This window comes from Chrysochloris asiatica, unplaced genomic scaffold (genome assembly GCF_000296735.1).
Source record: "Chrysochloris asiatica unplaced genomic scaffold, ChrAsi1.0 scaffold00187, whole genome shotgun sequence".
Classification (NCBI taxonomy): domain Eukaryota; kingdom Metazoa; phylum Chordata; class Mammalia; order Afrosoricida; family Chrysochloridae; genus Chrysochloris; species Chrysochloris asiatica.
In genome coordinates, this window is record NW_006408705.1 from 1,742,041 (window position 1) to 1,758,253 (window position 16,213).

Here is a 16,213-nt window from a genome sequence, read left to right on the forward strand (position 1 = left end):
CCAACGAGATGGATCAGCCAGGTGGCATCATTGATGGACTCAAGTGTGGCAGCGGTAGTGACGTTGGCCCAGGATCGGACATTGTTTCGTTCTGCTGTGCATGGGGTCGCTATGAGTCGGTTCCGACTTGATGGCACCTGACAACAACAACAACATACCTTTGCTGTAAATGTATCCATGAATGTTATGGAACATGTTGTTATGTGCTGTTGAGTCGGTTCCAACTCATAGCAACCCTATATAGAGTTTTCTAGGCTGTAAATCTCTATGAGAGCAGAAAGTCCCAGCTTTCTCCATTGGGCGGCTAGTGGATTTGAACCTCTGACCACACAGCCAGCAGTCCAGTGTGTAACCAACTACTCCGCTAGAACTCCAAGGTGAAATATACAGGGGACAAATTATGAAAGTTTTTTAAACATTACCAAACACCTTGAGGGGATATGTTGCTGGGCCTGGGGACTCAGGACCACAGTCTCAGAGGACACCATAGTCAATTGGCATAATACAGTCCACAAAGATAATGCTCAACATTCTACTTGGTGAGTAGTGACTGGAATCTTAAAAACTCCTGAGCAGCTGTCTAAGGTGCAACTACTGATCTCTCCATGCACAGAAGAAAGAAGAGTCATGAAACCTGAAGACAGTTGGAATCGATTAGTCCAATGAAATAATTGTTCATGACCCTGAGAGCAGAAGGACTAGATGAGGTGCAGCTACCACTGACAGCTGTTCTGAAAGGGCTCATATTAGAAGGTCCTGGATGGAGTAGGAGAAAATGTGGAACAAAACTCAAAATTATATAAAAGACCAGGCTTACTGGTCAGAAAGAGACTGGAGAAATGCATGGCTGTGGCCCTTGGTCACCCTTCAGGTCTGGAACTCAGCTTATCTTCAATTTTCAGCCAATCAACAGATAATTATATTGGGAGGACAACACCACTAGTGAGATATGTATACCATTCAATGGTCAACTATTCAAGATAAAAAGGGGAGCATTTTTCCAAGTACAAAATTCAGAAGGGTTGAAGAAGGTGGAATAGAAAGAAGAATCACAGGGAGGAAGTAACAAAAGTGATGTTACATGGAGGGATTGCAATCTTTGAAATGAAATAAAGTGTATGATTTATTACGTGTAAAACTTACGATCTGCTCTGTAAACATTTGCTCAATTCACAATAAAAAGTTTTAAAAATGTAAAATTTTTGTTCCTAATTTTAACCAAAAAGCAAACAAAACACCCCAATCTTTTCTTTCTTACCAGAATTTTTGACTCACAAGAAGTATTTAGAATTAACTTAAACAACAACAAAAAAAAACCTTTTCATTTGATAAACCATAAAATCCGAGGGCAGCCAGTAAGACTCTCGTGTCCTCTCCTTCTCCATTTACAATCCATCAAAGTAAAATTGAATAACTAACCAGGAGATCTTCTATTACTGCACAGTGTGGAAAGAATTTGTGCAGGTATTTTGAACAATTCTGGTGGTGGTGGTGGTGGTTGTGTGCCATGGAGTCAGTTCCAATTCATAATGACCCAGTATAGGATTTCCAAGGCTGTACATCTTTACAGGAGCAGAATGCCTCATCCTCCCACAGAACGGCTGGTAGTTTCGAACTGCTGACCTTGAGGTTAGCAGCCTGATTCTTAACCACTAGGCTACCAGAGCTCCTTATTCTTTCCTGACAAGGTATGAGTTAATATTCCAATTTTGCGGGTGAAGAAATGGAAGGCCATTCACTTTATTGCATTATTTCCTTTTAATGCATGTCCTGGAACCAAACCCGCAATATCTCCGAGGCATACCAGTACACTTTAGTATCTGTGGGCAAACTGAATGACATGTATATACTAAGCAATGATCAATAGACATTGGAAGATAGAAGTGCTGTGATTGATCACTGATCATAATGTGTATCTGTTTTTCATATTGTGATTTATGGACTCAAGAGCTAGCTGTGAAGTTTATACTTTATGTAATTATTCATAGTGACTAAAATTACAGTATGTATATTGGAATACCACACAAAGCAAAGATGGCCTGTTTTGCACTTTGTTAAGATCGTGCATATTTAACTCGTAAGCCCTGCTATTTCACTTAAAAGTAGAAAGTGCATATTTCTTTGAGACTTAAGAATTTTAACAAATAATGCAACACCTACATTTAGATCCCATTTAAATTATTTGTTTCTATCTCTTTAAAAAAAGCCATTTAAAATACTCTACTTAATCCCCCATTGTGTACAGTGATAGTGCAGGAGATTTTATTAGAGTCATGTGAACAATATTTTATGTATTTTAATGATATCCTGCTAGCCTATAAAATAACAATGTAAAAAAAAAATAAAGATGCTAAAGAATGCATAGTTCTCCGCTGACTGTGGACAAAGGTTAGACTTGATCCTTTCTTGCTCAGGGAGGCACATTGCAATTTAACAGGACTCTTATGGAACTCAAAATTATGCATTAAAAATGACCTAATGTTCTTGTTCTCTTGCCATTTTACATCATCCTAACCCATCAGATCCATTATCTTGGATCCATCAGAGTGTATAGCTGATTATAAACTTTCAAAAAATTCAGCATGTCTATAATTTTTGTGAGAGGAAATGATTTAATACAATATATTCTGATGTTTGTGTATGCCTGCCTTTATTTTTAAAAAGTACTTTGGCTTAATGTGTTATGATGTGGAATTCTATATCAGCATGTAAAAGAATTCCAATCAAAATATTTTATGGATATGGATAGGGAAAATCTGTTCAAGCATTTCTATTACTTTGATAAATCAAATATTTAATTACAAGCCTCCATTAACTTCTATTTATAGATTCAAAAGGCAAGTGATGTCTGGATCCTTAGAGGTCATTTCAATACCAACTTCTTTATATCCCAACATGATAAATGCAAAGGAATCAAAAAATAGCATGAGGTAAGGCATATTTGGAAGATTTTATCCTTAAATAATAAGTCTCATCTGAGAAAATACTGGAATTAACATCTAATGGATACTATTTCAAACACAGTAGTGTGTTGAAGCCAGCTCCCAGTGGTTTGTAAGAGATAATTTTTTACAAATTCTCTGGACTCTGTGTTGATTGACATCAAGTTCATAGCATGAAATCAGCATGGTAGAAAGACTGACACCATGGAAATGCACAAGTTATAAATCGAGGCTTCATGTCCATGACAAAGAGCCAGTTGTTAAACATTGACCAGGACACCACTGATTTTCTATATTCAAATTATAAACAGACAACAGCAAAGGCATAATGAAGGGGAAAAAATCCTGGGATTATTAACCATTCACACTTGTATTCAAGTTCCTTGAATACAATTTGGCCAATCATTATAAGAAGCCAATTTAGTCTCCCCCCCCCCCCTTGACTTCCCCAACTTTCTAGTGTGTATGACAATAAAATCTTGTTTTTAATAGATATTAAATATGGCGCTGTAGGATCAGCACTGGACTGTGAGCCACAAAACCACCAGCGGCTCCTTGGGAACCCTATCTATACAGGGTCACTATGAGTCAGAACCGACTTGATGGCATTTAACAACAGCAAAAATCTACAGTGCATCTTTACAAGAAGCCTTCTGAGACTAAAATATGATAGTACTTATGGAGGAACTTTGCAGAATTAAAAGTTCTGTTCACATACAACAAATTGTTATTATTTGGTTATAAATGTGGTAGGTTTATGGGGAATGTAATAATTTGGTTCCTCAAAGTTCCATAAGAAAGACATGTAAGAATTTTTTTTTTTTTTTTTTAAGTTTTCACCCCAGGAAACCTCCTAGCTTTGTACTGTTTTTGAATTATAAATGGCATATCAGTATCTAGAAATTAAAAGTTTTGCTTTATTTTGTTTTTCGTTAAAGGCTCTGCATTATACCCAGTTATTTGGCTCAGAATGTTGTGGGTTATCCAAAACTCTGTGTTTTCCTTTATCCCTTATGTGTCTATCATTGATTTTTTTGTGTGTGTGACAGGCAGGTAAGTTGTGTATTTGAGATTTTTGTTGTTGGTTGCCCTCAAGATGATTCTGACTCATAGTGACCCCATGTCACAGAGCAGAACTGTTTTTTTACTTTGTTATCATTGCTGAGAATACATACAACAAAACATACACCAATTCACTAGTTTCTACATGTACCATTTCGTGACGTTAATTACATTTCTTCAAGTTGTACAAACATTTGCAACTCCTTTTATGAGTTGTTCTTCCCTCATTAACACGAACTCACTACCCCCTCGGATTCTTATCTTTTCATTTATTGCCAGTTGGAACAAAATAGATAGTTCTTAAAACAGCACAATGCTCAAGACAGACATTTTTTACTAGTTAAGGTAAATTACTGTTTGCTTCAAGAAGACCTCAGGGGATATTTCTATGTTAAGGTTTAAAGATTGTCTCAGGACAATCATTTCAGGGATTCATCCAACCTTCATAACGCTGACATCCATGAGAATTTAAAATTCTGTTCTGTGTATTCCCCCCTTTGATCAGGATTCTTCTATGGAATTTTCGATGAAATTATTCAGAAAATGGTAGCCAGGCACCATCTAGTTCTTCAGGTCTCATGGCAAAGGAAGACAGTTGTTAATGAGGGCAGTTAGACACACATAGAGATCCTCCTCTTATTCTTGACGCACCTTCTTCTTCTATTGTCCCGGGTAAAAAGAGATCAATTGCAGTGCCTTGGGTGGCTGCTTGCAAGCTTTTAAGACTCCAAGCACTACCCAACAAACTAGGAGATCAAACAGAAGCATCCAACATGTCATTAGGCCACTTATGTGGTGTTGTAGGATCAGCACTTGACTGTGAACCAAAAGGTCAGTGGTTCAAACCCACCAGCTGCTCCTTGGAAACCCTTGCTATGTGTCATAAGCATTCGACAGCACTTAACAACAACAACAACAAAGCAATTAACTAGGATGTCCCATGACCATTCCACTGTCTGGGACTTAGTTCATGCCGTCTTCATTAGAGATCTACTTGTTGTCTCTAATTCTAGCCTGAAAGATGACCCAGGATTAGGCAATGTTTCGTTCTGCTTAACATCACGTCACCATGAGTTGGAGCTGACTGGAAAGCAACTAGTCGTAATAGTTCTTGTTTACTCTTGCCTCTTCCTCTCCATGGCATCACCAGAAGAATCTTTTTCTCATGTTGAGGTCAAATACAAGGTTTTTCATATGTAATAAAAGAGCCTTCATGATAGGGTCTTTGCCAGTCTGGCTATCATCATCCCTTGACTTTTTTGATCAACTATCTGTGCTCTGAAATGAAAGTGGTAGGCTCTCACACTTGCCATGTTGTTTCAGAGACTGCCCCTCTGCATTGAATGCCCTAGCTCCTGCTACCCACCCCAGTTTATTATGTTGTTACTGTGTTGTTATTACATGCTGTCGAGTTGGTTCTGACTTGTAGTAACCCTGTGTAGAGTATCCGGGGTGCAGCTGGTGGGTTTGAACTGCTGACCTTGTAGTTCGCTGTCCAATGCGGATCCTACAGTGCGACACTAAGAGCTTATTACAAGGTTGTCATTTTTGTTAGTATCTAACCTAATTACTTTTTTCCTCTATTTTTCCGTATTAGACCATGAGACCCAGTTGGGTGAGGACTGCAGCATAATGTATTGTCAGGGAATGGTTAGTGTCTAGCTTAGTATTCAATTAGAATAAAGTTTCTTTGTTCTTTCATGTGAACAATGCCAAAGGACATAAATAATATTATGCTTATTATGTTGTTGTTAGTGACATTGAGTCTGCTCCAACTCATAGCCACCCTGTATAGGGTTTCCAAGGAGTGACTGGTGGGTATTAGATCTGAGAATAAATCAAGAAGCATTGCTACTAGGTTTCCAGTTCATACAGGCATGGGTTTATGCCAAACAAAATGTGTTTAAATAAGCGATCAATGAATGGCTGCAGACAACTTCTTTCAGTAATCCACTTTTTAAAGTCTCATTAGGAGGCTTTCAAAAGAACAGTTCAATCAAAACAATGATTTTAAAGAGCGTCTGCTGGGCCAGTTAAATTCAAGGCAGGGAGGCCACTTCAGAAGGTTATGGCAACTGGTTTGTTTTTTTAATTTTCTCAAAGAACACAGGATGATCACAGGGGCTTATTATGAAGAAATTTTAAGAAAATTAAAAACTGCATTGGTGAGAAAAAGGCCAGGAAGTTCTTTCCATCACAACAACGCACCTGCTCATTCTTCCATGGTAGCAAGCACAGCTCTACAAACATTGCATTGGGAAACCTTAACCCACCTACCCCTTCAGACTTCACTTTGTTCCTAAAACTCAAAAAGCATTTAAAAGCACGATTTGAGTCCCTTGAGGATGCCAAAACTGGCATTCTGATGTGGCATATGTTAACTAAAGACAGAAGACCCTTGGGGTAAGGATTACCTAGCTACCTATGTGCTGCCCTTGCATAGCAACCTGTATAGGGTTTCCAAAGCTGTAAATCTTTACAGGAGCAGAAAAACTCATCTTTCTTCTGTGGAGTGATTGGTGGGTTTGAACTGCTAACCTCATGGTTAGCAGTCCAATGCATAACCCCACTATGCCACTAGCACCGTAAGAATGGCAAAGAAAAGGATTGTAAGTCTTTATGGATGCAGAAAGTCTCATCTTTCTCCCGCAGAGTGGCTGGTGGGCTTGAACTGCCAACCTTGCAATTTGCAGTCCAGTGCTTATCCTACAGTGCCACCTGCCTGCTTTGGGCAAGGGTTGTTGTTATTAAGTGTTGTTGTTAAGTGCCACCAAGTTGGTCAGATCCATAGTGAGTCTATATAGGGTTTCTGAGGAGCAGCTGGTGAGCTTGAACTGCCAACCTTGCAGTTCAAATGGCTTTGCAGTCTGGAGCATTAACCCACAGCGCCACACCAAGACTCCAGGGCAAGGGTTAGAGAGGCAGAAATATTGCCTTCAGAAATGTATAAACCTCATTGGAGGATATGTCAAGAAACAATAGCTTCATATATTGATATTTTAGTTTGATACAGATTTCTGTGATTTAATAACAATACTTTTAGATTTAACCCTTTAAACCTACAAATAAAATAGGAGCATGGTGACTCTATAGGATAAGCACGGGACTGCGAACCACAAGGCATCTGGTTCAAGTCCACCAGATGCTCTGCAGGCGAAAGATGAGATTGCTTCCACCAAGATTTACAGCCTTGGAAGCTATATACAAGTTGCTATGAGTCACAACTGACTCAATGGCACTTTAACAACAATTTATAAAATAGATTATTTTCATCTTTGATTAGCAAATGCAGACTTCGTCTGCTAAATAAAGAAGGGGGAACCTTTTTTAGTATAACTTTTTAGTATAAACATATTTGATTTTACTTAATGCTTTTTGAGTCCTGATGTGGCGCTGTGGGATAAAGCACGGGACCACAAGGTTGGTCTGAACCACAAGGTAGGCAGTTCAAAGTCACCAGCTACTCCTTGGAAATCCTATCCAGACAGGTTCTCTATGAGATGGCACTAAATAACAACAGATACTGCTTTGTGTTGGTAAATTATTTTTAAAAGCCCATGTTTTTATTTACTAAAATATGTTTGTAAGTAAAAAATTAAATGACAGAAAATTTAACCGATTTTATTGTTTATCTTTAGTGGAGAAGTCAAACAAGTATTGGATTTTTGTTTTTTGATGCTGTATGCCAAATCTAAGGCCATGTATTATTTACAGGTAAGACCTTGATACATATAATTTAAATTTAAGGCATTCTTTACTCTCTTTCTCCCTGAATTCCTTTATTTATTATTGTATTCCTATTGTATCCCTCTACCTTACAGAATTTAAAAAATGGTTATCATAATAAACTGCCATAGTAAGCTTAAAATTGATTATATACTAATCCACAAAGAAAATTAGAAAACATAAGCAATGCACTGCCTACACCTCTCTGCCCACAGGTTCATGAAACTCAACACATATATTTTGAGTACTCATTTTGTGTCAGACATTCTGCTAAATTCTGAAGAAAAAGACAAAACACCTGTCGTTATAAGTTTACATTCTAGTTGCATAGGGACCAGAAACAAAAAGTAATAAGATAGCAATGTTGCTGTTGTTGTTGTTAAGTGCCGTTGAGTTGGTTCTGACCCATAGCAACCCTGTATAGCGTTTCCAAGGAGCAGTTGGTGAGCTTGAACTATCAACCTACATGGGTATTAATGCTCAGAAGAAAATAAATAGGATGCCGTAATAGGATGAGGAGTTATGGTGTGGCGCTGTGGGTTAATGCGCCAGACTGCAAAGCCATTTGAACTGCAAGGTCAGCAGTTCAAGCTCACCAGCTGCTCTTCAGAAACCCTATACAGGATCGCTATGAATTGGAGCAGACTTGACAGCACTTCACAGCAACAATAACACACTAGGATGAATAATGTCTCCCAACAAGATATCTATGTCAGCATACATCAAACCTGTGAACGTTACCTTTTGTGGCAAACGGGATTTAGCAGAAGTCATTGAATTAAGGATCTTGGTGGTTATGGTGGTTATGTGCTGTACAGGGTTTACTGAGGCTGTAAATCTTTACGGGAGCAGAAAGCCTCATTTTTCTCCCGTGGAACATCTGGTAGTTTCGAACTTCTGACCTTGTGATTCACAGCCCAATTCATAACCCCTACGCTACCAGATGGGAGTATTATCATGGGTGATCTAGGTAAACCTAATGTAATCACAGGAAGAGGCTAGTAAGTCAGAGGAAATAGAAGACAGAGTGATAATGAAAGCAGAGAGAGATGTGAAGATACTACCCTGCTGGCTTTGAAGATGGAAGAAGGAGTGGTACAGATGGCCTTTGCTGTTGTTAAGTGCCATCAAGTTGGTTCCAACTCATAGTGACCCTGTGCAGGGTTTCCGAGGCTTTGTAAATCTTTGTAGGAGCAGAAAGTCTCATCTTTCCCCATGGAAATAGCTGGTGGATTCAAACTGCTGACCCTGTGGTTAGCAGCCCAATGTATAACCCACTATACCACTAGTACCCCTGCGAATGGCCAGGAAATGGATTGTTCCCTGCAGTCTGCATAGGGAGCATGACATTGCATTGGTTTTATCCCAGTGAAACTGTCTCTGACTTCTAACCTCCAGAACTGTTCAAGAATCAGTGTGTGTTGTTTCAAGTCACAAAGTTGGTGGTAATTTGCTACAGCAGCAATGGGAAAGGAAGATAGCTGCTGGGATAGAGGGTAACCAGAGGGACCTAGTCTAGAAGGAAATGCTATCTGGGGAAGTGACATGTAAACTGAGATTTAAGTCATGAGAAGGGGAAAATCTGGGCCGTGAGTGAGCAAGTGCACAGGTTTCCTAGCATTAAAGAATATCTAGGAACTTGAACTTAAGGCCAGAGTAACAAATACAGGTTACACAGAGACAAAGGAGTGGGGGATGAATTCGGAGAGAAAAACAAAAGCCGTTCTTTGTATGGGCCAGAGTAAGTAGATTTTATCTTAAACCAAGTGCTAGGGGTACCACTGAAACATTTTAAGCCTAGGTATAACATGTTTTTTACCTTACTAAATAACAGGATATCAAAAATATCCATCTACTGCAAGAAAATTAAAAATATAATCATAGAACAATTTAATAAATGAAAGGAAAAATTCAAACAAAATTTCCAACTATTGAAATATTGTTGGCATTGAGAATACTATATATATATGTATATACATATATATATGTATCTCAAAATCTAACCGTACATACTAAAACTGCACAAGAAAAAGTCTAGCTTCTATACTTTAAAAACCAGAAAATTCAAGAAATACAACAGAAAGTAACTGGAAAAATAAAGTAAGGAAAAGAAAGAAAGGAAAAGAAAAAAAAAAAAAAACACTAAAAAACTAAACAAACTGTAGTAGAATAAATAATATAAAAAATCTGTTCTTTAAAAACATTAGTAAAATAGACAAGTCCTTGGCAAGGCTGATGCAAAACAGGAGATAAAATATAAAGAGCATTAGAAATAAGAACAAAGGGAAATATATAACAACATATACAAAGGAATAAACTTACAAAAGAATACCATGATTGCCAATAAAAATGTAATTCTAACTGAAATGTAGTTTTATAGAAAAATTATATTATCAATTAATAGAGTCCTGGTGTGGTGCTGTGAGTTAATGTGCTGGACCACAAGGTCAGTTTGAACCACAAGAACAGATTTTCAAGCTCACCAGCTGCTCCTCAGCAACCCAATACAGGGTCACTATGAGTTGGAACTGACTCAATGGCACTTAACAACAACAACAATTAATAGAGTGGTCGTGGTGGTGGTTATGTGTTACCGAGTCAGTTCCGACTTATAGAGACCCTTAGAAATATAGGGTTTCTAAGACTAAATCTTTAAGGGAACAGAAAATTTCATCTTTCTCCTGTGGAAATTCGAACTGCTGACCTTGCAGTTAGCAGCCTTGCTTGTAATCTACTACATTACAAGTGTTCCTTCATTATTAGAGTTAGAAAATGTAAATAAAATAAAACAAAAAAATAAAATTACCAAATATTTACCTCCATATCATTTTTGGGTCAGTTCAAATATGCCATAGGTAGATACTTCTTATGATATTCAAATTGTCTCAGAATGTAGAAATATATATATAAAGATGACCAATTGTTTCTGTAGGGGAAATGTGTCCATGATAACAAATTTTAAAAGAATAATGCAAAAACTAAAACATTCTTATGAATGGAGAAAAGATTGAAGTTGTCAAGGACTTCATTCTTCTTGGATCAACTATCAACATTCACAGAAGCAGCAGTCGAGATCAGACGACGTATTGCATTAGGCAAATCTGTTGCACAGAAACTTTTTAAAGTTGAAGAGCAAAGGTGTCACCTTGAGGACTAAGGTGCGCCTGACCCAAGACATGGTATTTTCAATAACCTCATATAGATGCGAAAGCTGGACAGTGAATAAGGAAGATTGTAGAAGAATTGATGCCTTTGAATTGTGGTGTTGGAGGAGAATACTGAAAGTGCCATGGACTGCCAAAAGAACCAATAGATCTGTTTTGGAAGAAGTACAGCCAGAGTGCTCCTTGGAGGCCAAGATTGCTAAACTTCGTCTCTCATACTTTGGACATGTTGTCAGGAGGGAACAGTCGCTGGAGAAGGATGTCATGCTGGGTAAGATGGAGGGTCAGAGAAAAAGAGGAAGACCCCCAACGAGATGGATCGGCCAGGTGGCATCATTGATGGACTCGGGGGTGGCAGCGGTGGTGAGGTTGGCCCAGGATCGAGCATTGTTTCGTTCTGCTGTGCATGGGGTCGCTATGAGTTGGTTCCAACTCGATGGCAACTGACAACAACAACAACAATATACATACAAACAAAAAAAACCTGGCAAATTGAATCCAGCAATGTTTAAAAGAGTAAGGCTTATTGCAAAAAAGTAAGAGATGTTGAACTCAGAATATCTATTAATATAATACAGCAGAGATTGACAAATCTTTTCTGTAACAAGCCAGATAGTAAATATTCAGGCTTTGTAGACAATACTGTCTTTGTCACAACTACTCAGCTCTGCTTTTGTAATACAAAAGCAGTCACAGATAATATGCAAATGAATGCACATAGCAGTAATCCAATAAAATGTATTAATAAAAGAAGACTGCAGATTTGGTCCTGCAGCTATAGTTTGCCACATTTACTAGATTAAAGGCCAATAGCTACATCAATAAATACTGAGAGCTATGACAAAACGTAACACCCATTCCTGCTTTAAAAAAGAAAACACTTGCTGGACAGAATAGAAATGCATTTCAACACCATCATACAAGGAATTTATCTAAAACCAAAGGCCAACACTTTGTATAATAGCAAATGTCATGTTATCACTCCCATTTAAATTAGAAACAAGATGAGTCTTTATCATTTCTCTGGAGGTCTCAAACAATGCCATTAACCAAGAATAGAAATATGTGGGAGAGAGACACACACATAATGATCATTTTAGATAAAGTGTTATCTACTAAGGAAAATTAAGAGCATTAATGTAAGAGCCATTAAAACTAAAAAGTGATTTCATTAACATGGCCAGATTTAAGATAAATATCTAAACATTAAACCACATAGTTTTGCTATATATCATCCATAACCAGTGGCAAATACGTTCTTAAAAAAGCAAAGTTTATGAAATGCCTAGGAATAAATTTAACAGGAAATGTGCTAATGCTCATAAAGAAAGCTATAGACTTTTCGTTGCTTTTCCCTTTTTTAATTTGATTTTTATAATTAAAAATTCTAAACATACAGAGTGTGATATCAAATGAGTTTAAAAAAGACCCTCATTTAGGGTGATGTGTCAATAAGGTATCTCACAAAGCCCAGTATGTAGAGTTTCCTGGGTATGGTGATCAAAGGACACAGACTAAACAGACGTCCTACACCAAAGTGGGAAGCACCTCCTAGAAGAAGTGCCTGGTGACCACTCGGGCTGAACTTTGGTGTAAGAGAGAGAGTGGGTTTGAAAGTTCCCCTGAGCACCTCTCCTTGAGGAGATTCCCAGCGGGTCAGACACCTGCCAGGCTGCTGGTGCCCTCGCCATGTTATTCTGTGAGTAGAAACAAACCGTGGTGCATCATTTGATTGTATGGACTTTCTGCCATCCTCAAACCATGATAAAACACAGAAAAGGTCAGAGAATAATATGAACATAATGTGTTTACCCACCCAGGAAGATTTTTATGCCACTAGCCTGTAAGTTCCACAAGGACAGAACCATACCTTTTTGCTCATTCTTAGTCACTACTCCTGGTGCAGGGCTTAGTGCAGTTGTTGTTATTGTTAAGTGCTGTCTTGTTAGTTCTGACTCATAAGGACTTTGTATAGGGTTTCACAGGAGCAGCTGGTGAGTTTGAATTACCAACCTTTGTAATTCAAACTGACCTTGGGGTCCAGTGCATGTCATGCAGCATTATACCAGGACTCCACAGTTGTTGTTAAAGCACCATAGCATGCTAGCCTGGTGATGTGCTTAAAGACTTCAACATCTCTCAATCTCTGGATTATGGTGTGGCGCTCCAGGATAAACACTGGACCGCAAAGTCGGTTTGAACTGCAAGGTTGGCGGTTCAAACTCACCAGCCTCTCCTTGGAAACCCTATACAGGGTTGCTGAGTCAGAACCAACTCAGTGACACTAAACAACAACAACAGGCTATGCATAATACGTATTCAAAGAAAACAGCCTCCATTCTTGGGGACTATCTCAGTTTATTTGCACCATCATTCTAACTAGCTAGATGTAATGAGAGTTTCCAGTTTGCGTTTGTCATCTCCTTGCCAACTACGTTATCTAGAGATAGAACATGACACCTATCATCTCAAGTGTGTAGTTAGTCTTAAACTGGAAACTGGAGTATCTCTAAGTATGAAAGTAGATTCAGACAAAGAGACTTTTTCAAAGATTTAGATTGAGTGTTACATATTGTTTAGAATTTAGGAAAGCAAAAAAGATAATCTCTGAACTAGCTAATCTCAGAACCAGAAAATGAAAATTGTTAACAGTGAATACCATCAGTGAATTGAACTAAAAATAAAATGATTGCCTCACACACACACACACACACACAAAACATTCTCTCAGTGCATCCTTGAGGTACAGTGAATTACATCGTATGGGCTCTTCTACACTAAACAATGTTTTTTTTTCTCTGATGGATAAGAGACAGTGGGAGAAGATGCTCATAGGATTATATGATTCAGTTGTGAGTGGTTGTTAATGGGTTAATTGTGACTGTAAAATCTAGGAACTCACTCGAACATGTATAAATGAGCCATCTCAGAAGCAGAAAGGGGGATTTCACTGCTATTAAAGAAGAGCGTCCTTTGTACTCTGAAATCCCTGCGCATTGAAAGCTGTGACTTCAGAGGAGTAGCAGAGGAGCTGCACCCCCAGAACTAGAACCAGAGCACAAGACAGAGCAGTGAACTTCTGGGTCACAGAGCAAGTAAAGCTGAGTGCCTTTTTGTAGGAGGCTCACTTAGGAAGTGGGATACCTGCAGCCACTTGACTGGGAAGCTAGGTTTGCTGACCCAGGGAGTTAGAGCTGAGTGCCTTCAGGTTGAAGCTTATGGTGAACTGGTGTGCCCTGTGGACATTCATCACAGCCTGAAAAGAGCTTTAGTAACATTGCTAAAGCAGGGCAAAGGCCAGGCCAAGGGACCAAGTGCTCGACAGAGGCCTGCCTGTGGGCACAGCAAAGGAGAGTCTAATGTGACTGGAAGAACTGTGCCCTGAATATATCTGACCCTGAGTTGTAATGTTTACACTTCCTTAATAAACCCCGTAACTGTGAGTGTGGTGTCTGAGTTCTTTGTGGTCATTGCAGTGAATTATTGAACCAGCTGAAAAGTAGAGTTTCTGTGAGTGATGGCCAATGACACTTTTTTGCAATTCTACTTATAATATTTTCACAGTTCAAGCTAACATAGCTCATTCACTAATGACTTTTTCTTTCTTTTTCCAGCTAGAAGATGATATCATAGCAAAATATATGTACTTTACAAAAATAACACAATTTTTAAATAATATCACTACAAATAATTGGTTTTACATTGAGTTTTCAACTCTTGGATTCATAGGTAAGCATTGACTCTGTTTTGTTAAATCAAGTTTAATAACACAGAATAGCCTTAAAAATTCTCTTGACCTTTTCAAACAGCTCGTTACTAACTGCAAAAAATGACATGATTTCTATGAAGATACAATTATTTACCATAAAATAGTCAAGTATCTGGGTTTCAGATAATGTATTTATTAAACAACAAAAAAAATTCTAGATATTGTTGTTGTTAAGTACTGTAGAGTCAGTTCTGACTCATAGTGACCCTATACAGGGTTTCCAAGGAGTGACTGGTAAGTTTGAGCAGCTGACCTGGCAGTTCAAACTGTCCTTATTGTCAAGTTTTTATCCTACAGCACTGTAAATATAAAATAGCAGAATAGCATACATATACACATATATTAGAAAACATAAAATAATAGTAAAATGCTTGTAAGGCATCTGGTATGCATGTTAGCTAGTGACTAAGTTGTACTTTCCTCTATTTTACATGAAAGAATGCTAAGAGATAGAGAATTAAAGTTGTAGTGAAAGGAATTTAATTTGAGGTTATTACTGGCATCCTGGGGTGGCGCTCACTGTGGGATAAGCACCAGACTGCTAACCACAAGGTTGGTGGTTCAAACCCATCAGCCACTCATTCGAAACCCTATACAGCATCACCATAAGTTGGAACAGACTCAATGGCATTTTACAAAGACAACAATTAAAGTCTAAGCTGATTTCCACTTCATGGCAATATCACATGTGTCAGTGGAACTGCTCCATGGCGTTTTCAATGGTTGCAATCTTTCTGAAGTAGATAGCCAGGCCTTTCTACCAAGGGTTCTCTGGGCAGATTTAAACTGCCAACCTTTCATTGGTGCTCAAACAATAAACCATTTGTACCACACAGAAACTCCCAGACTCTAAAGTTCCTGCAAATTCCAGCATGTTAAAGTGTGTATTCTTTGTTGTCAGGTGCCATCGAGTCGGAACTGACTCATAGCGACCCCATGCACAGCAGAACGACAATGTCCGATCCTGGGCCAACCTCACTACCGCTGCCACACTTGAGTCCATCAATGATGCCACCTGGCCAATCCATCTCGTTAGGGGTCTTCCTCTTTTTCTCTGACCCTCCACCTTACCCAGCATGACATCCTTCTCCAGCAACTGTTTCCTCCGGACAGTATGTCCAAAGTATGAGAGACAAAGCTTAGCCATCCAGCATAGCCTTTATATATTCTTTAGAAATATAAAAATATGGTACTAGGATGAGTATTCCTAAACCTGTTTTATAATCTGGTTCTTGAATGTAATTATTTCATTGGTTTTCCTTTTTCTTCTATTTTTCTTTACACCCTCCCTCCCATCTTTTATTCCTTTTATTGATTTCTTCTTTGGACCTCAAGGCAGTACATTGAATAACCATACTCCTCATTTCATACTATATCACTCATGGAAGCAGTAGCTGAGAAATCAAACGACATATTGCAGTATGCGAACTGCTTCTGCAAAAAACAAAACAAAACAAAACAAAAAGCTCTTTAAAGTATTCAAAAGAAAAGATGTCACTTTGAGTAGTAATAAGGTGCGCCATACCCAAAAGCCATGGTATTCTCAACAG

General features: G+C 38.4%; 1 protein-coding gene across 1 annotated transcript in view; it reads left to right on the plus strand.

The window, feature by feature from the left end:
• LOC102812590 (glycosyltransferase 54 domain-containing protein-like) overlaps window positions 1-16,213 on the plus strand; it is a 132,148-nt gene that overhangs the window by 78,745 nt on the left and 37,190 nt on the right. Inside the window, exons 6-8 of the mRNA XM_006872233.1 lie at window positions 2,829-2,930; window positions 7,643-7,718; window positions 14,509-14,623. Coding sequence (XP_006872295.1) covers window positions 2,829-2,930; window positions 7,643-7,718; window positions 14,509-14,623 — 293 coding nt within the window. The remainder of the gene's footprint in view (window positions 1-2,828; window positions 2,931-7,642; window positions 7,719-14,508; window positions 14,624-16,213) is intronic.